General features: G+C 44.1%; 1 protein-coding gene across 1 annotated transcript in view; it reads right to left on the bottom strand.

The window, feature by feature from the left end:
• Window positions 1–4298: 4298 nt before the first annotated feature.
• ndst3 (N-deacetylase/N-sulfotransferase (heparan glucosaminyl) 3) overlaps window positions 4299–26502 on the bottom strand; it is a 74576-nt gene continuing 52372 nt past the window's right edge. Inside the window, exons 7-14 of the mRNA XM_018735639.2 lie at window positions 19168–19350; window positions 18667–18763; window positions 16918–17041; window positions 12881–13055; window positions 11083–11253; window positions 10353–10462; window positions 9260–9362; window positions 4299–6007 (exon numbers count right to left, since the gene is read on the bottom strand). Of these exons, the coding sequence (XP_018591155.1) occupies window positions 5888–6007; window positions 9260–9362; window positions 10353–10462; window positions 11083–11253; window positions 12881–13055; window positions 16918–17041; window positions 18667–18763; window positions 19168–19350 (1083 nt within the window). The 3' untranslated portion in view covers window positions 4299–5887. The remainder of the gene's footprint in view (window positions 6008–9259; window positions 9363–10352; window positions 10463–11082; window positions 11254–12880; window positions 13056–16917; window positions 17042–18666; window positions 18764–19167; window positions 19351–26502) is intronic.

Genomic DNA, 26502 nt, shown 5'->3' with positions numbered 1-26502 from the left:
CGCTTTGGCCTTTCCGCGCACTCATTACACCATGGTAAATGGGTGCGAAATTCAGCAGCTCGACATCGGCGGAAGGTCATTGTTTAGTGGGACATTTTTCAGCTCCAGGACAATGACAGCAGAAGCCAGAGAGACACTTCCAAATGTCGCTTTGGTATGTTTTGACAACTCGGATTATTCTGGGTCGGATGCGGTGTTCTGAAGAGCTGTCAGAGGTCAACATCCTGGGGTCAAGACCTGTACTATAGTACTGCACAGTACTATACCATATGTAGTGCACAGTACATTCCCCCATGTGTGTTTGCAATGTGCGGTGGCGCAGTGGGTTGGACCACAGTCCTGCTCTCTGGTGGGTCTGGGGTTCAAGTCCCGCTTGGGGTGCCTTGCGGCGGACTGGCGTCCCGTCCTGGGTGTGTCCCCTCCCCCTCCGGCCTTACGCCCTGTGTTACCGGGTAGGCTCCGGTTCCCCGTGACCCCGTACGGGATAAGCGGTTCTGAAAATGTGTGTGTGTGTGTGTGTTTGCAATGTACTGGGCTGGTTGCTCTTTTATATAACCATCTTTACTATACTGTCAGAGACTGGAACGGTAGTGCAAAAACCTTACCTCGCTTTGCTGTTGTGGAACATATTCAGCCATTCAGCACAACCACAAAGTAGATCCAACGTTTCCCTCCACGTACATATGCTCTGATTGCTGCAGGACACAGCGGGATGGCATTAATGGCCTTCAGATGACTGCAGGTCACATTTACATTTATTCCTTTATTCAGCATTGACACGTTTCTCCAAAACAACTTACAGCTTTAAGGTACATACAGAGATTAACCCATTTATACAGCAGGGTAATCGATCAATTCAAGGTAAGCACCTTAAAAGGGAACGAGAGTAGGAGGTGTGATTCGAACCCAGGACCCCATGCTGCTTGACTCCCGGTGGCAGTCAAACAGGGGTCCTTTGGGTGTAAGACTGGAGCACTAACCGCTATTCTACCCACTGCTGCTCTGTTAGTAGGAACCTGTGAAGTAAATACAGCGCTGTGGTAAAATCTGTTACTGAAATTCCCTGAACGCCACGCGCGTGAAGATGTGGGCCATTAAAAGATAAAACGAACAGTAGATCACAGACACAATAAAATGAACAAATTATAGAAGAACGAACAGTGTCCCGGTGAGTTTTACAATCACACATTTATAACAACCATGAAATAATTATAACAGCATTAAAAAAGCACATATTAGAGTGCATATATAAAATGACACCCATCAGTGCCAGGCAGCAGAAACTGAGCTGCAGAAATCACTGCAGTGGCACTCGGAGGCCATGGTGCCCAACAGTAGAGGGCAGTATGATACCATCGCACATGCGGTGCCAATCTCGTGAACCCAGAATAAAAACAAATCATCACAAAAAGAAAATCCTTCATCGGCCCCAACAAACAGCGTAGATTTCTCGTATACGACTGTAATTCTTTGTTTTGAGCAACAGTAGGCCAGCACCGTGTACGCAATCACCTGCAATCCCGCATGGCGTGTGCTCGCGCGCGCGAGCGCGTGTGTGTGTGTGTGTGGGTGTGTGTGTGCCAGCTGCCATCACATCTTACACATTTCCAGCACACAGCAGAAATGCACCCTTGTTATATTATTCCCGAGCTCCCATTTTTATGGGCGTAATACAACATCAGTAACAATTCTGAACTGGCACCCGCAGGAATCATATTGAACGACGTGTACTTGATTCACAAAAACAATAAGGCAAGTTAATGATATTAAAGAAATAAATCCATATTTTTATGCAATTAACTAGAATAATACATATTATTATTTCATATTATATAAGAATAAATGCATAGTATAAGGGGCACTAAGTAGCATAGTGGTTAGAGTTATCCGACACTTTTCTCCAAAGGGAATTACAACGTTAATCTCACTGCAATTAGTCATCCATTTACACAGCTGGGTAATTTCACTGGAGCAATTTGGATAAGTATTTTGCTCAAGGGTGCTACAGCAGGAGGTGGGATTCAAACCCATAATCTTTCGGTTCAAAAGCAGCAACTGCAAATACTATGCTACCAGCTCATAGCTAAAGCCATTCATTAACAGTTGAAGAACCAGGGTTTGAATCCCACCTCCAGCTGTAGCCTTGATCAAGGTACAGTAAAAATACCTTCCCACATAAAAGGGTAAAGCACTGTAAATTGCTGGGTATAGTATACCTAACATTGTATGCATAACATACACAACAGCTTCGGAGGAAAGTGCCCCCTAAGTTAATAAATGACTGGTAGCTATTCAAAGATTTACATATTCATGGTAAAACGAGGGCAGGTGGCATGGAAAATACAAACTATAATTTGATTGTCTTTCTCATTTCCTGTGGAGGCATGCTTCAGGAGGGGAACTGAATTACACTCCATGTACACTAAATCAGTCCAAGTAAACAGTTCGGCGAAGAGCGCCGAGGCAGCGGGCCTCCCGGAATATGAGTCCTCTGCATCCTAGTCCGACTGTGTGACCCCTATTCCTCAATAAAGGACAGGTCCTCGGCGCGCGGAATGAATAATTCCCGAGGAAGGCGGGGGATTTTTCGGCCGCAGAACTCGCACATGAGAGAGCGGTCCGGGGCGCTCCGAACAACAGGCGCCGTGCCCATCCACTATGACAGGTGGTTCCGAGAAATCCTCCAGCTTTAAAATAAGCCCTGAAATAAGCCCACTGTATGTACTGCCATCTGGTATTACCACCTTTTAGAAACCAATTCTTTCCACAAAAAGGCTCTGCGGGGATTGAGCCGAATAAAAATAAACATTTTTTTTTTTTTTTTGTGCACCACATTGGAGTTTAATAACACAGAACACAATTTATTAAATCCATTGCGCAGGCCTTCGTGGCCATTTATGAATAATTTCTCCTCATTGCGAATGCTTTGGGAAAGTAAATGTTTGAGTCAATTAAGCAGAACTGCTCTAAAACACAGAGCTGTTTTGGACATTAATTAATATTAAATCTTATGTGAGGGGAACAAAGGTTGGAATTAGGGAAGCATGACTGAGGCCAGTAAACACGGCATTATAGTTCTACAGAAACAGGTACATGGAGTTTATTTAGCTGGCTCTATATGCATATGCATATATATATGTAAATACAAAATTATTTTTCTCAATATTTTAATGTAAGGTTCTTATGAAGCGGTATCAAGGGGTCTCCTTGATACTGGGAGACAAACTTGAGACCATCTGTTCTATTTCCTTAACTGCTGCTAATCCACCCCCCTGCAAATGTTTCAACAATTTTTAATACACTATTAATTGGACGTTTATCTGCTTATGTCCTTTTGGCAAAGTGTTATTTAGGCATCCCCTTTAAACGTACCTGACCGATGCATTCAGATGCACAAAAAACTACATATGTCTTTTTTTCTTTCAATTTTTAATTTCAGTTCATTAATGAGGTACAGCCTTGAAAACCTTTTGCAGATATAAGGTGTAAATTAACCCATGTTTCACTGTAATGACTCAGACATTTCCATGGGATTTGCGTGATTTGATGCGACCGGAATGTGAGCTCCGGATATTTATTTACCGGTAAACAAAGACGGACGTCTGGACATCACACACGTGTCTTTCATTGCCTCCTAAGGTCTTCGTGATACCTCTGTGAGAAACATCTCCGAATTCACGCATTTCAAACCTCACAATACCGATCCATTGCCATGTTCACTTTTGCAATGAATGTGCTCATGTTATTTTGTCATCTGAATCACTGTCAATTAACTAATCTATTACGCAGTGTATGCACTCCATGTGAACGTTCAGAATCTGCAAGACAAAATATTCACAGGCTTTTTGAGAGTTTAAAGTAATGGCTTATAGTCTGAAATAAAGGCAACGTTTTGTTTGGCAGGGGTCTCGTGTTAGTTTGGGGTTCCAGTTGACTATGGTCTCTGTCAAAGCGTCTTCAGCGTGTCACTTCTGACATGCCAACATGTTCTTCTCAAGAGTTCCTCTTTGACCGATGTTTTAACCGCATGGTTGACCCTGTCGCACCCGGAACGGAAGCGGAACCGCCAAGGTCCCAGTTCGCGGCCACGTGAACGCATGCGAACGCCGCCCTAATCGAGCGAGCTACTCAGGTAAAACAAGACCCTCCGAACAGAGCAGTTTACTAAAACATTAACCAGTTCAGTGTTTATTGAATATACATCCACTCTTTCGAAGCAATTACACACAAAATTGAGGCAATTATTAACAAAAAATACAAGTAAACCAACCAGCAAAATATGCTGCTGTTGAGAAAGCAACGCTAAGGCTAAACTGGCAACTGAAATACACAAAGTGTCTCCAATTTGTAGAATTCTTAGAATTTTCTGTACATAAATTCTCTGCCTTGTGCCACTGGGGAAGAGGAATAATTAAACAAAAATAAAAATTTAAAAACAAAAAAAAAAAATATTGAAAAAAACCCCACCTTGTATTCTTTCCCTCCCTGCTCCGAGTTTGGACCACAAAACCACAACAATCTCGACGACTGACTTGAGGGACACCCACCGGCTAGACTGCGGCAACGAAACCTCGGTGAAAATTTCCAGTGCTCATTGAGAAAAGCGATTGTGCGTGACGTACAGCAAGTCCAGAGGAACAATGTCAACGGTGTCAGAGGGACGATTCACTGATGAGGGTTATATATAGTTCTTCCTTAGAACTGTCATTTCATTGGCTTCATGAAGTCCTCTAGATCCATTGAAATGATTGTCCACATGCCGATAAGACACTGAACCACAAATAAATAGGTGTCTTTGAAAAGAAACGAGAGAACGCTTGTGTCGGGACACTCAGAATTCCCTGAGTTCACGTGAGTTCACCAAGGTAAGTCTTTATACAGGTCGTACATCTATGCAAAATAGGTGACGGACACGGATATTTCACGGAGCCCCCCGGAGCCGCCGTGAAGGACGCTCTCCACCCGCGAGATCCATTCCGACTGCAGAATGAGGGCAGCCTGAAGTGCCCGAAGAAGCGGGCTTTGTGGTGCGGGAGGCTTAGAGGGATTTCGCTCTCGCTCTCCTGGGGGTCGCTTGTGAGACCAGTGTCAGCTACGGCACTCGCCGAGGATACTAAATGTGCAGTCCATGCGATGCGTCTGTTTTCACAGCAAAGCGGGACAAACGCAAACGGGTGCCCCTCTATCTGGATGTTCTGCGGAGAAGGACTTCCTGGCAGGTGACGTCCAGGACGGCTTTGTGTCCAACCAGCGGCGGTCGCCCGTCTCCCAGCATCCGAGGCGGAGTCCCCTGCCATTGTTTACTCCTCCTACACCCATATGAACTACTTACAAGCACTGGTACGTGTGTGCGTGTGTGCGTGGGTGTGTGTGCCTGTGTCTTCACCATTTTTCTTTCCATACGTACAACTCGAAACACTCGGTGAGTGAGGCGTGGAACGGAACTTAGTGCAAATTATCACCGCGGAAACCAGACAGCTTGCCAGCACTGCACTGGAACCATAACTAAAAAAGGCCACCGCCGCCATCGCCAGTGTGCACCCTCCTCGGGAATCGGCCCTCTCCCACCGAGCGGGCCCTGCGCCCAACTCCCCAACTCCCAGCACCGCCACGCTCATCCTTCTCCACCCCCCCCCTCCTAGGACCCCCACAGGCGACACACCTTATCTTCTCCCCACAGGTTTCTGTACTCGTGACACCACATGCCAGCACATGGAAATATTAAAACAGGGATTTGTTCTCCTGAAGAGGTGCTCAAAGTCCAGGGCGGGGTGGTTTCGTTTTGTTTCGTTTGTTTGTTTGTTTGTTGTTTGCTTTTGGCAGGTGCTTTAGAGGCCTGCTGCAGCGCCTGTGACGAATGGAGTCCTCTGCCCGGGTGGCACTCTCGCTATCTGACTTTCTGCAGCTCCTCCCGGAGCCAGGCGGGCAGCGGCTGGCCCAGACGGTGCAGTAACTTGGAGAGCTCCACGTTGTGGTCTTTGTAGTACCTTGACAGGAAGGCCCTAGACTGCAAAGGAAAAAAAATAAAAATACAAAAGTTGAAACCGCAGCACACATCTTTGAAGTAACTCCAGTGGCTGGGCTCCATCCTACCTCATTGTTCTGCTGTATAAGTAGAGCAGGTGGATAGATGGATGTATGGATGGATGGATGGCTCTTTCTCATTTAGCAATTTTGTGACCACAAATGCATGCACACAAATAATGTACTGAAAATCTGTTTGCGAAAGAGCCTTTCAAGCTGTCGCCCTTCACTTCAATCTGCACTGCTGGGTAAACGAGTAACCATGACAATGAACAATGAACATCGCGAGAGAGAACTGGTTGGGGCGGCAGGGATTGGCGGTAACATCCGGAAAACAGCACTTTCCCCGTGACCCAGTTGAGCCTCCCTTCTGTCTCCTGTTGCTGGAGCGGAAGCGCATTGTAATTACTGGCAGCGCGGAGGCCAGGCCAAGATGCGGGGGCAATCGACAGCACACCGGCAAAAGTCTCAGCTGGCTTATCTAGCTGCTGGTGCCTGTCGTCTCCTCGCCGAAAGGCCACGGATCTGAGCGGATAGCTGGGGGTCCCTGTGGTCATTCCTCCAGAAGCCCTACAGAATCTCTCATTGCGGCGGCCCTGCAGAGAGCGGGCTGGCCTGCCCGAGAGCTGTGATTTATGCATTGGATGAGATTGCCGTGTCCTGGGACTGATCCCTATCTATAGTCATTTTGGGCTTGGGGGGGCTTGAGTCGAGAGGCAATATGACTCCTCATAATTAGGTTGTAACTACCCCCCTTGTTTGATTTTCTGCCAGATGCTCGCGTCCTCGGGGAGTTTCCGACATCGTGATGGCAAAATGTCACATTGGAAGACTGTCAAAAGTCGGAAAGATTCAGAATAACAGGCTGGAAAGTAGCTGAGCCGTATGAGGCTCAGTCTAGGTTTTTAATCAGAAGAGAAAAATCACACTGTCCTGCTGAAACGGTGATGGTATATAGTTGAGAAAGAAAAAAAAAAACGTGCAAGTGAATAACGAAAGAACACCACGGCCAAACTAACTGGGGACACCTTCAGCGTGGCCATAATAATGATTATAACGAATGTTTCATTATTTGCAAAACACATGCATATTTTGGACAGAAAATCAGTAGGCAAAAACAGTTTTATTATACTGACTGCAGGTACAATTTTAACTACAGAAAGGAAAGTTGTAAGGAAAGCAAAAATAAATGGGCATTGGAGGTGTTACAGCCAAATAGCCGTTGATATCCACGTTATTTATGTTGTGTTTTATTTGTTAAGCATAATGTTTGTGTACCACAGTTTTTTTTTTGTGGTAAATTACACATTAACCTGCTTCTGAAAAATGTAGGGTACTATCTACCAAGATATCGCAAAAACCTTAGATGTGTTTCTGGCATTTCCGAATAACTGCAACGTCGAGAGAAACACGATTTGTCTGCTGAAGATGCCCACAGCTTTGTGTACCGAAACGCTCCCGAAAAAGAAGTGCTATTCCACCTATTTTCCTTCCCTCCTCGGGGTGATTACATCCACTGAGAACCTCTAATCAATGAGGCTGGCTTATAACTTTTTGATGGTTGCTCTCTCGTCGTCGGCGGCGGGCGTAGTTATCCAGAAAGCTTGCAACGCTACATGGATGCCGCAATTACAGCAATCAAAGTCACCGGCCCAAGTATAATCACACAATTAAATTTTCTCAGTCTACTGCAAGGCCACAGTGACGTCGCCGGTAAAATAATAAAAAAATCATATTGGCCGTTATTGCGTTTCGTTACATTTCCGAAAGTCATTTATCTTGCGCAACATGTGGCGACAGAAGAATCATTATGTACGAGGCCGGCACACAGCTACATTTGGTCGTAAAATAGTCAGAGGGGGCTATTAGGACCTTCTGTTGCCAGAGAGGGGAATTCAATTTGACCGAGGAGGAAATCACTTAATTAGTACTGAAGTGCTTTGGCCCTGTTTTCCTCAGTACACAGTGGAGGAGTGAACTCCCACTAATCAATAAACTCGAGAAAACCTTTTAAATTCTAAATCCTCCTTTACAATACGTGGCTCGCTTTTACTGCCGAGTGCCAAATTACAGCTTAGATTTTAGTGGACCGTCTAAACGATGACTGCGGGTGCGTACGAAATATCCGCAATTAAAAAGTTCTCTTTAATTACAATTCCCACTGATGCTCCCTAACGGCTTTTGAGTCCGTTTATTTGGAGGATGCCGAATGTCTGCTTGTTCGCAACACCTAGCTGTTAATACGAGTACAACACCATACAAACCGGGTCAGTTTATTTTTCCAGTTGGATTTTTTGCCTCCTTAAATCACAAAGACACATAAACCCAACAAAAGCAATTCAGTTATTGTTACAGATATATTCTATTGATTTTTATATTTAGGCCTGTGCTTATGTTCAAAGGAAGTATGCCACCTTACCGAGAAAGATCTGTAAGGAATTCTTTCTCAATTTATACTTCTGCTAAAAGACATTAATACGAATAGACTTTTAGTCACTTATGAATTCACACTTCTAAAGGAACTGTTGAAAGATAATTTTCTCATTCTCCGTAGTCGAAAGGATGATCCTATCTACATTACAGCTCCTGTGAAAAGTGCTCATGGCCTTACAGGTCTTTCACATTCCCCAGTTCCCAGAATGATTTGGAGGAATATTCAAATGAGTTCTTCATGCCCTTTCGCACAGCTCACTGTAGTAAATTCCCCAAAAGTTGGAAAATGCTTTATGTCTGCAATCCACTAAACATCTGCGTGATTTCCAGCGTGCCCTTTAGCTGCCTTAGCAAATCTGCCCCTCGACGCCGAAACCGATAGAACACACTGTTAAACACATGGTGCGATGGGGAAAAAACAGTAACAGGGCATTATCATCAGGCAGCGCGTCAATGATCTGCTTCCATCCACACTGAACTGCCTTTTTATTTCTCGTATGAACGCAAATGATCCTTCGGAATGAGTCACAGTTTAACAGTTGCTCACTGCTGAACGAGAGGGAAACAAATTATGGTTCGTTGATGCGTATGCAATGTACGGCACACGCCGCTAACTAACGCTCAAAATATCTTATTCGTAAGATTGGAGCATTGTACGCCAGATCCCGTGCCTGGAGACCAGAGCAGAGCTATGTGATGGTTAAAACATAAGGCCTCTCTCATTCTGTTGATTAAAGCTATGGGAACGTGATCCAGAGGCAGAGAGCTTAGCGAAATGTGATGTAAAAAGAAAGTAATGTACCTCGGTGTCCATGGAGGGATACTTTCGCCCTTTGCTCTTCCCCAGACATTTCGTCTTTCCTCCCTCAAGCAGCTGACACCAAAATCCCTTCTGAGGATCAAACCTGGAAAAAAAGGGAAACCCACGATGACTTTATCCGCATGCGAACTGACGGGATCAGAAACTGATTAAAAAAAATCCTGAGCTTGTGACACCCTGCAGAGTGCTTCTTCTGTCTCTCGCCACCCGAGTGTCCACTCGAGTCCCCCGACTTCTCCGTAACCCCCATTGCATCATCGCTGAGTCGGCCATCGAACGCACTTTCGCCGCCTCCGGCACCTCGCATTCGGCCATGCGCTGAGAGTTAAGATCAGAGAGTGGAATTTCACGCTTTGCGGAGAATTGCTTCGAGTTAAAAGCTACCAGACGGGACTCCGCTCGGCCGCCTATTAGGCAGAACTCTTGAGTTCTTTGAAAAGCACTGCGTTCCGTGCCCTTACCAAGTCTGCAGCAGAGGGGGTGGCATGGGAAGGTGCCCTTGACCGCGTGCTTCGACAAGCGCGGCTTCGCGAGAGGCCTCATTCACACAAGACTCAGCAGGCGAGCATAGGGAGATATTAATACAGCGCGCCTGCGGCACATGATTGATAGACCTGTCGGCAGCGCAGAGCGCAAGCAGGCCCTTGCCCTGATGCAACGTGCTCCGAAAGAGCTTCCCGACTGTACGATAAGCTGATATCTGATATCTGTATTGCTGTGTGCTGCACCACCTTCTAAAGAGGCAAAGAGCAGCTGCCATCGCTCCCTCTCCTCGAGCTGTCTCGGATGATGCATTCCTGTGCGTACCGTAAGACCTCGACAAGTTTGTTCGCCTGTTGTAATTGAAATGAATACATCGTTCCGCCCTGTTGTCTGTTGTTCGAGGATTCCTCTTTGTTTGGGTAGTCGATAAACTCCATCATTCATTACATTAGGTGGAAATATTATAACAGGGTGTATTCGGTGTTTCCTAGTGTCTCTTAATTAAATGTGCGAAGAAAAATCAGACCAGCAAATGAGCCCATTTAATTACAGTGGCATGAAGGATAATCCCATTTCCATAATGATAACTCACGTCAAGGCCTGAGAGTAATTGTAATATGGAGAGACTCCTAAAAACTTCTGGACCTCATCCATGACTGCTGCAGGGTCGTTCCTGAGCTGCTGGCCGTCTATGATGAGAAGCTATGAACAGAGGGAGGCACACATTAAACAGCAGGGCAGAATCACAGAAACTGATGTATTAAACTAAATTCCCAGACATCGTAACATTTAGCAGCTGGCCTTTCTTTTCGATTATTTCCAAGACATGTCTGATGAATGGTCCTTGGGCAACCGAATTTACTCTCTTACTACAATTATTGAAATCAGCACGTGGGATAGACAGTGGATAATATACTGCTTAGGACATGGGTTTGTAGTGGGTTCAAGTCCCAGGTGGGGGCCATCCATATTTTTTTCACGTAGTGAGTCCTCTTCTTCAAAACCGCTTACAGTGTTAGGTTTCTACTCTAAGCTCCTTGCAGTTATTTACCCATTTGTACAGCTGGGTATTTTTACTAGAACAACTCTAAAGTACCTTGCTGAGGGGTACTGCAGCAAGACATGGGATCTGAACCTGGGTCCTTTCAGTGCAAAACGGCAGTTCTATGCATTACGCTACCTGCTGCCTCTAGGTACTTTACCCCTACAAAAAAACAATCAGAACAAAAACTTGCCTGAAATATACAGGAGCTGTGTTACAAACAAACTGCAGATAAGTGTGGTATTTCCGGAGGATTCCAGCAGGTGGTGGTGCATCTCACCTGACTAGGGGGGAAGTAGGTAAGCCACCGCTCGAGGTGGATGGCGTACAGGCCCGGGACAAGGCAGCGGTTCTGCAGGGAGCGCAACTCCGGCGGCGCGTGGTGTCCCGCTGAGATCACGTCGTAGAAAGTGTATCGAAGAGCTGCGTGGTCCTCATGGGCCCTCTGGTGCTGCGGGGGGAGAGCGAGGCATCTACAAGAGACCATCTTTGCCCACAGGCTTTGACGTACACATAAAAAGCAACTGTTTCCTGAATGGTACCGCAAGCATCTTCAGTCACACAACATTAAGAACCGGCTTCCGTAAAAGTCCGAGAAAGTCGCGTATTTACACACTGCTGGCAAAATGCCCAATAAAACCTCCTTTCTGCCATAAAAACAACAATATAGACATTTACCGTGTCTTCCAGCGAGTTTTTTTACGACGCGGAACACAACTCAAAGCCCAAACACGCGGTAAAGTCACCGACCGACTTGCATTTGCCATCCCCGGGAGTTCTCACAGGTGTTAATTTAGACGGACGCAATTAAGATCAGGACAGAAAATCATAAGTGAACAGTAAGTCAATTAACACCAGACACCGCACCCTTTCCCCACTTCCAGGGGACTGATAAAATTCATTTCAGATGAAGCCTCATCTATTAGCGGAGGAAATTAAAGCGACAGCTTTGGTGAGTGCGGCCCTCTCTCGGCGGTAATAATCGCGCGCGGGGCCCGCAGGACGTGCTGTTGATGAGATTTCTCTCCTTTCTGCAGTCACACCTCGGACCCCCCCACCGGTGAGCGCGGCTGCAGCGCGTGGCTCCGCGCCACATGAGCGGGACTCAGCTCAAAGCATTAGCGCAATCCTCGGAGAGACGCGAATGCCTTGGCATGGCGCAGTTTGCAAACACATCTGCTGTGACTTCGCTAATCTCCACATTTATGTGCATAACGTATATTTTATTAGGCCAGGCATCCGCCGCAGCAAACCTGATTTGACCTCCGGTGGCTTTCTTTCTTTCGTGAATCGCATATAACGCAAAGTGTAGCCATTGCGTTCATAAATTACGGGAAGAGAAGTCATAAACATTCGTATGCGACGTCGCTTATGTTGAAAGATGTGCTTCTCGGAGCCGGTTTTAGCTACTAGTCATCACACATTTCAAGAATGGGAAACAAATCATCTAATTAAAATCAAACAAGCCTCACAGGGAAATGATAGGAGGACTTTGAGTCGGGAATACTACGTGCTACGCTTTGGAAATGCCAGCCTAGGACCTGACCCTTCCTATAGGAGATCATTCAGAAAAATACCTCTTTAGTGAGTGTGCCTCCCTGGGCCTTCCTGCCATTAAGCCTTAACATAGTGAAAGCAACCTTAATGCTGCCCAGGGGCTCCAGAAGGAATGCACTCGTTCCCTGCTTCTCCCCCCACGTGGATCCAGGCACTTGCATTTCTAGCTGATGAATTTTGAGGCTGCCGGTCGATAAAAAGGCAGAATATGAAAGTTGAAAGCAAGGTCAGATCCGTTCTGCTGAAAGCCTCCCATCCAAGGAATCCTTCTCTAAGCTGCTATAGATAGGAGATGTGTGCTGAAATGAAGAAGACACGATGTACTGCACTGCCCTCTTACACACCGTCAGTCCTGAGCGCCACATACTCAACCTGGAAGAACCCATTTGGTTGTATCTCCGCCAAGGGTTGCGAGCAATAACATCCACGGTTGAGGCATCCTGACAGCTATCCTGCCCTTTGGACTGAAAGAAGCTGCCTTGTGGGAAGTGGAGCGTTCAGTAGGGGTGGGACCTTCTCACCTGGTACCAGGAGTAAGCGCGGTCCGACGGGTTGATGAGCAGGGTGATGATCTTCGCCTTGGGTAGCAGAGCTGCCACCCGTTTGGGCGACTCCTCCGAGGGAAAGTAGTTGGCACTTTTCTCAAATAAGAAGTCTGTAGTCACATTGGAAGGAACAGGGAAGAACTCCATGTACCTGAGGAACAAAGACAATCAAAGCTCTTGAACACCGAGTGTACATATAGGATCCCGATAAGCTTTTGACTCATGTGTTTAACTAACTCAGGTGTTAAAAAACACTTCCAAAGGAACGGGAATGCTTTTCACAAGAAAGCATGAAGACATGATCATTAAATTCAGTTTGGCTTTATTGCGCCGTATGCTTATTTTATGTATGTACACTGTCTCCCCTCTATGACAAATTTGCTAACTAGTATTAACTAGTACCTAACATCTTTGTCCAAGGTGACTTACAGTGCTAAATACACTACAGTAAACTCCCTACAATCATTCACCCATTTTAACTGCACAGCAAAGAAACACACACTCACACACTAAGGATAATTTTGAGTCACCAGTTCATCTGAAACAGATGTCTTTGGACTGGGAGGAAACAAGAGCAAACCCATCATTTAGATCGTTAGCCTAATACACATTCTTATCGTTTATTAATTTACTTGACAAAGTGGCATTACATTTACATTAGACATTACATTTGTTCATTTAAGCTAGTTTCAATGATTTACTCTTTTATACAGGTGGATAATTTTAACTATATCAATTCAGAGGACGTTCCTCAGTCTGCTATAGCATGAAGATGTGAACCCAGGACCTTTCTATTGCAAGGTAACAATACCACCTTTTACCCCTAAGACTTTACTAATGAGGAGCACCAATCACTATGACCGATCTTTTAAGTTTTAACTAGTACCTTTGGTGCTTTCAGATGACTCAATAACTTCATGTCCTTCAGCGGTTGTTGTTTACAGTGGCTACCGTACACTCCTGCTTGCAATCTTGTGTTAAGTCTACATAGACCTCAGATTTATTAGCTCAGTGTAAGCTCCCCTCACATCCCTATGGCAAAGGTCACTTTCCAAAGCATTTTCTCTAATCTTTTGGCCTTTCAGTCATCTTTTATTAACATACAACTTGTGCCCGATGGGTTGCAGTCTGTTCACTCAAAGGAATTTGTCTTGAAGCTTCAAAGTACTGTTTTATTTTCAGTAACATTTCTCTAGAAACTCATCAATAACTCATCCATAATTGAATGTGGACATCCCGAAAACCTCCTGCTCGCTCATATCTGGATGTACCTACTTCAACTCTCCAAAAAGTACTCTTTCATCAGAAGCCAACAGGCTCTTCAAAGAATCTATCAACTTTTTCCACAGTCTCAATTTGCTTAACAATTTTTAAAGATTTTTAAAAACCCTAAACATATTCAGTCTATACTAAGGTACCTTAAGGCTCTGTTCTGGGCCTGTTCCTTTTCTCTATCAGAACTTGACTCCTGGATCCACCATCTCTGGATTTACCATCACTGCATGGAATATAAGGCTGCGTGCCCTAATAATATGGGTATTTGACAAATAAACAAAGATGCATTAATCTATACCATTGCACCTCTGTGCAAGCGTACTATCTGATGATTCCTTTTAACATTTTTGCACAACAAATAAAATAATTTCATTTATTGTATGAAACACTAAATCATCATGATTATTATTAATTACTAAAATGATGTATTATTAATTGTTTAGCCATTCATCTGATGATTTTCTTCAGGCATGACAGACCATGATTTGCCCATTTATGTAACTATAGTAATTTTTATTATTTCAACTCAGGTATAGGTGTTTGATTATGGGGTGCTACTAGGGACGTGGAACTTGAACAAACAACAATCAAGTGGAAGGAAACCGTTCCAACCACTACGCCATCCTTTGTCCATTTTTACCACAATTTTTGTGTTGAGTTGATTAAAAGATTTTGCTTGATTGGTTCTAATTTATGAATTTTTTGTTTTTTTTTTGATGGGGGTGCGCGGAGAGGAAGCATGAGCAAATGTGCCAGAAGCTGGACTACTAGACACTGCTGGCACTGAATATGGACCTTCTCCTCATATGTGTAGTATCCAAGTGATGCAATTTGTTACGGATAACAATATTGCAAATAACCAACTGGTGTCCAAGTTGGAAAAAAAACTGAAATAAATCGCAATTTAACACAAGGTAGGGTGCTGATAACGTAAGATAATGACAGCATATATAAAATGACCCAGAATGCTTATCCTTCGATTACCTTGCCAAGGGCGTAAGAAGTTAAAGTAAATCTGTCTAGTGTGAAACCTTGAGGGGGAAAAAAGCAAAAAAACTAATCTAAAGTCCAATATGATTGCTTGACCCTGTCTGCTCTGGCATTCTGAAAACAATAGAAAAAAATATATTCATAGCCTCACCCAATCAATCATGCACACGCACTGTGGGAAAAAAATGGAAAACAACTTGAATTGATTATCTCCAATGAAAGTGTGTAAATAAGGAATGGTTGACAGATAGACCCCAGTACAATGTCATTTGGTATGTTCATTCTGGCCATGACGTCCCGATTTGGGGTGACAAATACGTAAATAATTGAAATAAATAAATATATAAATGGTTCCCTTGAACGAGAGCAGCAATAACTAACAGAAGGTTTAATTGTGCAGCTGCAAATGGAGCTCCGCTACACTGATACATATGACCAATCGCCATCTCATTAGCGGCACAGTGACATTTTAAAACCTCCCCCTGTGTTATTTTATGCTAATCCACAACACAACGTGACGAAAGGCCGGCTCGGGAAAGCGACCTTTATAGACCTGTTTCAATCTATCAAGGCTTAACAGGGCCGCAGAGTGAAATGGCAGCGCGCCGTAGCTATAGTCGCTGAAGCTCAGGTGGTTGGTCTCGGGTTGGCCGACCCGGGACGGGAACCTGAGGTGAATGGGACCTCGGGGAGCTGCTCTGAGCGCTCAGCGGGCTGCATCGGGCTGAGTCGCGCAGAGGTCGACAGTACCGCTTGGGCCTGTGGCGGTGGCTGACCTTGGTCCGGTGGCTTTGCACCCCCAAGCTGAGATCCCTGACAGGCCTGACTGAGCCTGATAGCTGCAGTATAACACGGCTCTGCCGACGACGGCTCATTTCCTTCCTCCCCGTCTCAGTCTGCGACCTGCCATATTTCCCCATCTATTCAAAGTGCCATCGAGCACATTACAGAATGGATGACACGGTGCTGTATCATTGCTCCTCCACAACCTATACAGAGCTACCTCCTTTGCTCTACAGTGTTTTTCACTAACAGAACGTCCCAAGTCTGCAAATTGTTCGGATTACATGATAATTCATAATTTGTCGATAAAAACGTCATAAGAAAATGTATTTGAACATTAAATTCATTTAAAGTGCTAATATTGCTTTTTTCACACATAAATATCCATCATCGATGGTTGTAGTGGTCCGGTCCCTATCCCGGAAGCCCAGGGTGTGAGGCGGGCTGGATGCCAGCTCATTACAGGGCATTTCACATTTGAATACACACAACATTATAATAAAAAAGATATACTGAGACTTCTTACATTTACATTGACCCATTTAGCAGATGCTTTTCTCCAAAGCAAGAAATCAGAACAAAACAAAACCGTATTTCAACAATAGACCAAGAAATGCAGATGCGGACACACCATTTTCACACACATTTGGTCCAACACCACCATTTCTGATGGGACACGTTACATATTGTAATCTGTATGTAGAAATGATCGGGAATACAAAGCAATCCGTGACAGCTAATGTAGTGAAGGTTTGTGGAGCAGGTTGCACGTATGAAGAGAAGTGAGTGTGAAAGAGATGTGTTTTGAGACTCTTCTTGAATCCAGAGAAGGATTCAGCAGTTTTGAGGGAGAGAGGCAGCTCATTCCACGACACTGGAGCCAAAACCGAGAACCTTCAGGCTTTGGTTCGAGAAATGTCTGAAAATTAAATAGATGTAAATTTATGGAGCAAGGCACAACTTACCAGTCAATACCTTTGTGATAGTTGTTGGTGTTAAAGAACTGAACTTCTTCGAAGGTCTTTGCGCTTGGGAAATTGCTCGATATGGAAGGGTGCATGATGAGGAACAGGTACAATGCCGTGGTTCCTACAAAGAAGGCGATATTACAGGAATGTCACGCTATGATACAAATACTCACATCAGCCTTCGGGAAGCAGGAGCCCTTCGGCTTCGCTCAGCGCTGGACGAGAACAATTTTGACACAAACGCTGTGTCACTGAGAAGAATCAAGCACTCGTTATTTGTTCCTATTTCCACCTGAAACACCCCATAACCACAAGTCATAATACTAGAGGAGTGCTTTCAAATTCTGCATTATTGTAACTTGAAGCAATCACAGTCTGCTCAAATGGATTTCTGCACACATTGAAAAGTCACTTTCACTATTTTTTTTCCTTTTCTTAACGTAAGCGTGGAACACAAAACAGCACAACACAAAATCCACACATAAAACAGCAACTGAGGAAAATTAATACACGCTGAAACTTTCCACATGTTGCCATCAGTATAAACTTTCAAAGTTTCCACGTACCGCCATGAAACTACCATTTATAATTAATCTCCTGTGTTTCACCACGAGCTCAGATATTACATGATTTTGCCCTGTGATACACTTTCTAACAAACACGTTCTTTGACAACAGCAGTCTCTTTTAAGTGAGAAACTGGGAGATCTCTGCATGTTCCATCCTCCCGGGATACTTGTTAGATTCTTGGTTTATGCCATCAAAGACTTATCGAGACAAGTGACACGGCGCGTGCACCTCTCCACGCGTCGGAACACGGTGAAGCAGCACGAGGAACAGAACAGGTGTGGAAATGCAAAAAAGGGAGAGGGGCCTACAGCCATTGAAGACACGAGCCATTAACTCTAAATGCAAACGGACCTGGAAATGCGGCGCGGTAAGAGCAGAACAAAGGCCGTGGCACTACACTGTCGAGGACGGTGTCCGAGAGAGCCGCCACGGTACGCTCACATCTCTGCGAAGACCCGCAGCTCCTGCTCTCAACTGTACCGAATTATGTCCACAAAATTCCTTTTGAACCGTTCCCTTTCATTCGGAAATTAATTCATGTTAAACCGGTCGTCTGGGGATCGGGACACAAAAGGGACACAATGGAGAGTGAGGAAAACACACGCACGCTCATCTACAGTGACGGCTTCCGTTTCTCAGTGTTACGCTGCAGCCTTTAATAAACACGTTGCTGCGGGCGTGTTACTAGGGCGCCCGCCCTGAGCGACAAATCAGCAAGAATGGGGTTTCCAATGACTTCAACCAAGAGCGACTTTTGTTTCGTGCCATCCCCCGACTCTCTTGCCATTGTTTTTCCTCCCACTCACCCTCTGATGCACGCATTAAAAACAATACACGGCTCTACAAAGAATTAAAAAAAAAAAAAAAACTGAAGGGAAAAAGAAGACACCATAGTAAAACACGCACACACAGACACACAGACACAGACAGACACGTGAGGGTTAGATTAGCAAATCACCCAAGTCAATTTGAAGATAATACTTCTCATTAATCTCCCTCCATTATTTTAATCTGTTCATTAAACCAACACATTAATCCACAGTCTGTTACATATTTGTTAAGGTGGATTTTCACCTAGGACATCCAGGCAGAGCCACTCTGCCAAAAGGATATGAGTTAAAATTACTTTCTCGTCATTTGACTAAGATGATGTGCTCGCTGTTACCGTGGTACCTACCGGTTTTCTGAGGCCCTATCACCATGAATTTTGGCAAGCGGTCGCAGGTCTTCTCTTTCGACCAAATGTCCTTGTGTCTCTTGTCGTCGCAGGGATTCTGACGGCACCGATGATAAATCAGGGAAATTAACTGACTGCCAGTCAGTCTATACCCACACACATACAATTCAATAGAGACACACGTACAAATTGATCCAAAATGTATAGATAGATAGATAGATATTTGAGAATATATGCACAAATTTATATGCTTTCTGTCTATAGTCATGGCTGCTGAATGGGCAATCCTGAAAAACATAAGTTGTCCTTCCCCATGTGATGATCGCTCCATGCCATGCGCTCCCATTACACACTTCTTCGACGAGATCTATAATGCTTCCTAAAGGTGCTTTATACAGTATCAGCACTACTGGGTATCTGCATAGGCAGCGCGCTTGGCCTGGGTCCACCTCTTTCTGCAGTCTGCCCTTCCAGAAAACTGCTGGCAGAAGGGAAGCTCACCTGCCAGAGTGGGTTCCTCTGTTCAGGGAAGAGCTGGAAGTACTTGTGGGCCAGCTGGAGCGGCGGTAGCGTGTGCAGCTTGAGGTTGGTCCAGCACTCCACGAAGGTGGCCAGGTTCACAAACGTGTACAGGCCTAGGCGATCATTCCCGTAGTTGGACAAATGAGTCATGAAGATGCTTATCTATGAAGGGAGCCATAAAGAGAAGAAAAACATCACCGTAAGACCTCTGGACCAATAAATAAATAAATAAATTAAGCACTTCCGCTTTGTTCCAAGAGATGGCAGTAAGGACTTCCCGAAATAGTTATAGTCTGACCAGCACTCGCAAAATCTATCTCTGTTTGACCACGACGCCACATCTGCCAGCTCTTAAGCTTTCGATCATCCGTTTCACCTGCTGATGAAGAGGAGTGTAAAGGCGGCTGTCAGAAGCACGTAAACCTGAACACCGCATCTCTTAACATTTAACAGCGGTCATTCACAGCTCTCGCCGGTGACATTTCGGAAGAAAACGTGATTAAGACAGCGGGATTGTGCTTCCAAAAATAATGAATGCTGTTGTCAGTTGAAATGCTCCTCTCATAGGAAATAAAACAGTTTGGGACATCATGTTTCAGATGCTGAATTGGTTTTTTTGTTTGGGAAGTCACAATTCACGTATTAGTTTCCTATCAGGTTAAAAAAAAAAGAAAAGATATAGCTACAGATGTGAAAGAATAAAATTTCCAGAGCATCGTCTTCACCAAACACATTCAGCAGCAAAATGTTCTCTGCAACAACAAAATTAAACTGCACTGCAGAGCGTTATCAGATATTCGTTTCTAAAAGAAAAAAAAAATAAAAAAAATAGGCTGCATTTTAAATTTTGTTTTGGTACCCAAGGAGAGCGTCGATATTTTCAAGGAATGGAACTGCAGACAGTAATGGTCTTCAACGACACTGATAGTGACTAAACATGACTCCTGAACACTTACATTAAATTGATAATAATAGAGAATACGATCAGGAGCATCACATTCGCTCTGTGAAAGGCTCCTGTCAGTCAGAGGTTCGACTCCTTTCAAAATAAACCTGCTCTTTCTGATGCACGCTTCTGGAAACTGGTTAATGATGCAATGTAATTCATATTTTAACGTTCTCAATGAAAACAAACAAACATGAGCAATTTTGGGAATCTTCTGCATATAAGCTGCAGTTGGATTTCATTTGATATTTATTGTTTACTGATAAGATTCCTCCACTAGGGAGTAAAAGCGTATGTGTCTCAGGAGCAAAGTGGACGCTGGGGGTACAAGCTCCCTTGGCTGTGTGGCGGCTCATGTGGGCGATACATCCTCGAGGCGCTTCGCTGCCCTGACAAGTAAGACTGGCAGTGGTGACTGATGGCTCTGATAGATGCTGGTGGAGATGGCATTTGGCCGCAGGAGGAGGTGCGGGTTTGGGCTGGCGGTGGGGGGGAGTCGGTGGCAGATGACAGCAGTGGACGCGGAATCAGATCATGCATCTACTGCAATGGATCTGAGGTGAGCTGCCAATATAAGCGTCAGTCCCTGACCGTTAAACCAATCAGAAAGCTCATTACACATCCGTAATTGTTGCTTGCGATTCCACTAATCAGGGTTCAAATGGCCTTCAGAAATATGTAATCAGCTGTAAGCATTTCGTTTTGGAGCTATTCATCAGAACGTGTAACTCCCATTTTATCGCTGGAAATTTGTGCGTGCGTGTGTGTGTGTGTGTGTGTGTGTGTGTGCGTACACGGCCATCAGCTATAGAATGCCGACAAGAACTTTGGGGTGCAGAATTATATTCATGATTGCATCAATGTGCTTTTATTAATATGGTGACTCTTAATAGCTATTCAGAATTTCGAACAATTCTTAAGGGCAATGATTCATTCAATGCAATACAAAGGGATCTCTTCCAATAATACCCTTGTTAATTCTACATGGCTTTTGAAGTTAAGAATGCACTTTCAACTTAAGTCACTCTGAGACCATGGGAGACAGTTTTCGGCGAGAACCGCTTGCTCTAAATTAAGAGCTGCCAAGAAATATTCGTGGCGGACAACTACTGTACTTTTGGCCGACAAACGGAGGATTTTTAAACAAACACGGCTCTGTGCTATTCATTCATTTTTAATTTTTATTTAAACAAATCAAAAGTTTTTTTTTTTTTATCCAGTGTTCTGTTTTTTTTTTTTTTTTTTGGGCTAGCCACTAAGCTTCCCCAGGAATGGCAGAAAACCTCAAGGGTCTGGAGGGTAGGCTTGTCCAATACATAGAGCTGTCAGCCTGTGGCTATCCATCACACCTCCGATCCCCCTTGGAGCAGTGTGCCGTTGTGCGCGAGTCCTCGCCGACTGGAAGTGACTGCCACACCCCTAGGGGGCAGATGCACAGATACCGCTAAGATACCGCAAACAACTTATACCATCACCACCTGTACATTATGCCAGGTATGTTCGGAGCAGCTGGGGATCAGAACAATTTAATTAGCTCTGTGTATTCATATCTTTACTTCTCTTTTCTAGTGTTTTTCACTTTACTTTCATCTCTGCCCCAGCAGTCTATATGTAAACATGTTCATCCATTATCAGAAACCCCTTGTCCAATGCAGGGCCACGATGGTCCACAGCTTATCTCAGAAACGTAGGGCGTGAAGCAGGGTTCACCCTGGATTGGACACCAGTCCATGTCAGATATGTACGCACAATGCAGCTAAATTCAACATCATCTACATAAGTATACATTCCAAGAGTTATGTAACTAATAGCAATTACTGCATTTATGTCACTTAAGAACAGCTTCTTGGCTCTTCTCCATGTGTCAGTGTGTGAGACACACAGCCTACTGGTGTCCATTACCGAGACACACCTCTGTTAGGACAACCTGTCCATTCTCATTGTGTAGATGTGGACCGCTCCAGTCGCCCATCACTCCTCTCAATGTGACCTCTGGCCTCTCTGAGTCCCGAGGTGCTGAATGCACAACCACCTGGTGTCTCGAAAGAGCACCATCAGATGGCAAGCGCTATTAATGTCAGCCAGGTAAGCGCTAAAAAGGAGCAGTGGAGAAGTTTCCATGCTATTTTACTCCGGATACAAAGCTAAAGATAAAAAGCGGCAGTTTATAAAACCTGCAAAGCATTAGTATGACTTTTAAAACAGCCACTATAGCTGGAAATAAGGTAAAAAAATGGAAAATTAAGATAAATAGCCCTTGTAAAGATTACAGAGAAGAGCGGGAGAGCTCAGGGAGGACATATTTGAAAAGCAGCCGTGTTTTCCTCTCAGGGAGGACAGGCGGGAGTAAACAAGTGCAGGCAGCCTCTCTGCGCTGCTCCCATTAAGTCCTCACATCACCACGGCTCGGGCGCCTGACAGCTTATCCTGGCTGTCTGCAAGCTACGCCAAAGTGTCACGTCTCAAAGTTTATTTCACACTTTAATAAAGGAAACAATAAACCTTGGGGAGGGAGAGATGCGGTGTTTGCCGTGGTTATTAAAACCATGAAAAATCAGAGGCATTAAACGTTCCGAGAGCCGCTATGCAGAAAGAGAGGTGGGCAGGACTCAGCAGAGCTTTATTCTAAGAGTTCTGTAAGGGCTCGCCCCAAGACAGACAACGAACGGTTAAAGATCCGGGAGAAGAGCCCTAACGATATAGCCCACTTGTGCATGACATGTACCCATGCTGCTGTTTCCGAGATTTCTCATAATGACATTGTTCATGTATCGTATCTCAATGAAACATTTATCTGACACTTTTCTCCAAAATGACTAACAGTTACTTACCCATATATACAACTGGGTAATTTTGCTGGAGCAATGCAGGGTATATCTTGATAAAAGGATCTAGAGCCAGGATTTGAACCTGCAACCTTTGGGTCCTAAGGCAACAACACTATCGACTACATTGCCCCAAACCAGCTGCCCCAAACAAAACAAAGCAAGTCTCAGCTTATAAACACAACTAGGAATGGAATTCTGTTTATAATTTGTTTTTTGTAACTCCAAGGTCACTTTAACCATAAAAATCACAATCAATAAAAGCGTAACGGTACAGATGTCCCTCAATTAATTCATGGATTAAGTTCTGCAAATGACTCCAGAACAGCAATAATATAAAAAACTACGCTGTAAGACTTTTATGCTTTATTAACTTTGAGCTACTTGAAAATTAAAACAAATTTTTAATAAGAAAAAAAATGAAATAAAAAAAAGCTAATTTTCAGTGCCGATTGTTGACTGATTCATCCCATAAACATGTGCTCTTTGTCCTTCCTGTTGTTACTCATCACCACTAGACAGGAACACCAGACATGAGCTGTAAGGACCGTGGAGATGAGTCTTTGCTGGACCCCCTTCACCGCCACCTACCGGCTGGGGACATGAATAAAAGATGTGTTTGATCTGCCTCCAAAATAAATTCTTTAAAACAGGAAAGTGAAAAAAATGAAGTTTAAAATAAATTTTAAAACATGGAAAATGTTCGCAGTTTTGAGAATGGGAGGAGTCAATGTACTCTTTGCACTTCTGAACCGGTATTCAGCCTTTAAATACTTAAGTACTTCAGCACACAGTCATAAAGAGGAATATGCACATCTGAGTCATGAGAATTCTATATCACAAGGAGTTTCATTCAATAGCTTATGAGTCATTTCTTGACGTTTATGAGGAATGAGTCCCGGTTTCTTGCGCCTCCCTACAGCTGAGCAGCGCAAGACATTTTTTTATTCATTTAGCAGACACTTTTCTCCAAAGTGACTTAAAAAGATTATTTAGTATATACCTGAGACTTTCATCCAGGGTGACTTCTAGGGATACAAACACTGCCCTAACTTCTTACAATCACTATGCAGTGCCTCCGTACAGCACGTTTGCAGAGATGCACACGCACAATCACACGCACTCACAGACATACAAACTACCGGCCATCCAGAGTCAGCAGTAAAATCTACGTGAACATGTGAAGAACATAAAAATTCCACTAAAGCTGAGAGGGGATCGAACCCACATCCAGTTCCACAGCCCGGGAGCTGGGAGGCACCACATGAACTTGCGCAGTGAGTGTATATTTATTTGCATTTCTTTCAAACATTTTTTTGGCTTTACTATCTTGTTTAGTTTTTTTACATTAAAGACTTAATTACTACATGAGCACTAAGTATCATTTGGATGTATGTATGTTTTGCTGGTGAGCATTTAATTGCACAGTTAGTAATAGTTATGAAGGAGTTGAATTTCCACAGGTAGACAAACATTATTATTATTATTATTATTATTATTATTATTATAAGCCATACAGGATTAAAATGTAATGAAAGGAATCTTCCTTGTTACATTGTCTTATGATAACTAAACTTAACTACTCAAGTTCTTGGGTCAATTATTCTGGACTTGGAAATATTTTAGCACAGATTGACATCAGATTTGGGGCTCAAGAATAAAAACTTTTACACTGAAACTAATTTCATCTTCGAGTTACAAGAATTAACCTTGCAAAGGGTTTTTCAGGAGCACATTACCTTCGTATGGCGTTGAAAGACTATGCTGCTCTTTGCGTTTTATGGGAATGAGGAAAGAGAAGTTGCATGTGAGCCTCCATTTGTCTGACATGTTAGAGGTGTAACTTAAAATGTCACTACGGTTTCCATGATAATTACTGCCTCCTTTTCCAAGCCACTCTGTTGCAATAACACACATAATCCCTCCTTTTTTGGGAACTGGATGAGAATGCCCTCTGATGGATTTGCATACTGGCCATTCTGAGAATGTGTCTGAATATTTATTAGATAATAGGACACACTTCACGCAACCAATTCACAAGCAGGAGCACAGATGTTCTTGTTGTTTATTGGACCACAGCAGCAGCCGTCTCATCAGTAAAGGTTTGAAATGGAGAGAAAATAGCAAACAGCCTGTTTGTGTCATACATGAGACCATTAGAAATTATTTAATCTCTTTCTGCCTTTTTTTTTAAAACTTTAACAGTTTTCTACGTGATCCAGTAGTCCATGGACGCTGATGCAGGTTCCATAAGAAATAATAATGTGAAAAGCAAATATTACAGTCAAAAATGTTTCAAATATTATACTTGGAGCAATCGTTTCACTGTTCCAAGTAAAAAAGTGTGGGAAACAGACGGCAAGGCGACAGCACACCACCATGACAACAGTGCTGGGCAATGGCAAATGATAAAGTTTTGGTGTCAATAAACAATCACAGACACTTGTTACTGACATGTTTTTATTATAGTCAGAACAGCTATAGTCAGTCGTGATTTACCCATTTGTACAGCTATGTACATTTTACAGTATCAATTCAGAGTAAATACCTTGCTCAAGGGTACTACAACTGTGACGGCCTTGCCCAAAGGGTTGCACCAAACACATTCGATCGCGGAACCTCAGTTGAGCACACCGCAACCTCAGCACCAGCACGTTTCTGCGAGTTCCCCGGTGTCCCTGTGCTCTTGACTCCTTACCCCGTGCCTACGTCTCCCTGGCATCCCGACCCACGGCTTTGCTTCTGGACCACGATTTCGGATTCTCCTCAGAACAACGTCAGCTCCTCGGTGACCTACTGCCTGTCCGTTGACCATGTCATTTCGCCTGTCCCTTGTCTACCCACGCTTCCTAACAAACGGTGCACCTGCAACTGCGTCCGTCACCTCTCTGCAAGCATGACAACAAGAACAGGAACATGGATTCGAACCCAGGGCAATGCCGCAAAGCACTACCCTCCCTCCAGCCTCCTGTATGATAATTAACCCATTAAACTGCTTTCTGACACTTTGATGTATTATCTGAACATAAAGACAGCAAATATCGAGAGAGGAGTTTGCAACGTCTGTCTTCTGCCTTCAGTTCACATTTTATTGCAAGTTGTGAACACGTCTCCCTTTTTTGTAGGATGAGCAGAGAATTCTCATGTGGAGACCAGCGATTCCCTGCTTTCCTTTGTTGCTGGCCTATTATTTCCAGTAAGTTGCTCAAAGGTTACGTGAGCTTTAGCCAAGTGTTGTGCACAAGATCCGCCATAAATTGCCCGGCCCTGTTTCCTCTTAGACTTTGTCTTTGAGGTTCTAAAGCTTGGAACTGGATGGGCCTTCATTAGCAGTCCATCCCGAGAAAACTTCCCAGGAAGCACAGAACGTGATTTATTATTCTGCCGGGCCTTGAACCCGCTCCAGGAAGAGCAGCTGTTAGGAAAATCCCGGCTGGAGACCCACCAGATAGAACAGGTAGAGGAGAACCAGACCGTAATCCCTCTGAATGAAATGAGAGAATGAAATGAGAGACGAAACGGTCACGTGACCGCTCACGTCCC

Source organism: Scleropages formosus, chromosome 16, assembly GCF_900964775.1.
Source record: "Scleropages formosus chromosome 16, fSclFor1.1, whole genome shotgun sequence".
In the NCBI taxonomy this organism is placed as follows: Eukaryota; Metazoa; Chordata; class Actinopteri; order Osteoglossiformes; family Osteoglossidae; genus Scleropages; species Scleropages formosus.
The sequence above is the reverse complement of the archived record's forward strand: the minus strand, read 5'-3'. Positions and strand labels throughout refer to the sequence as shown.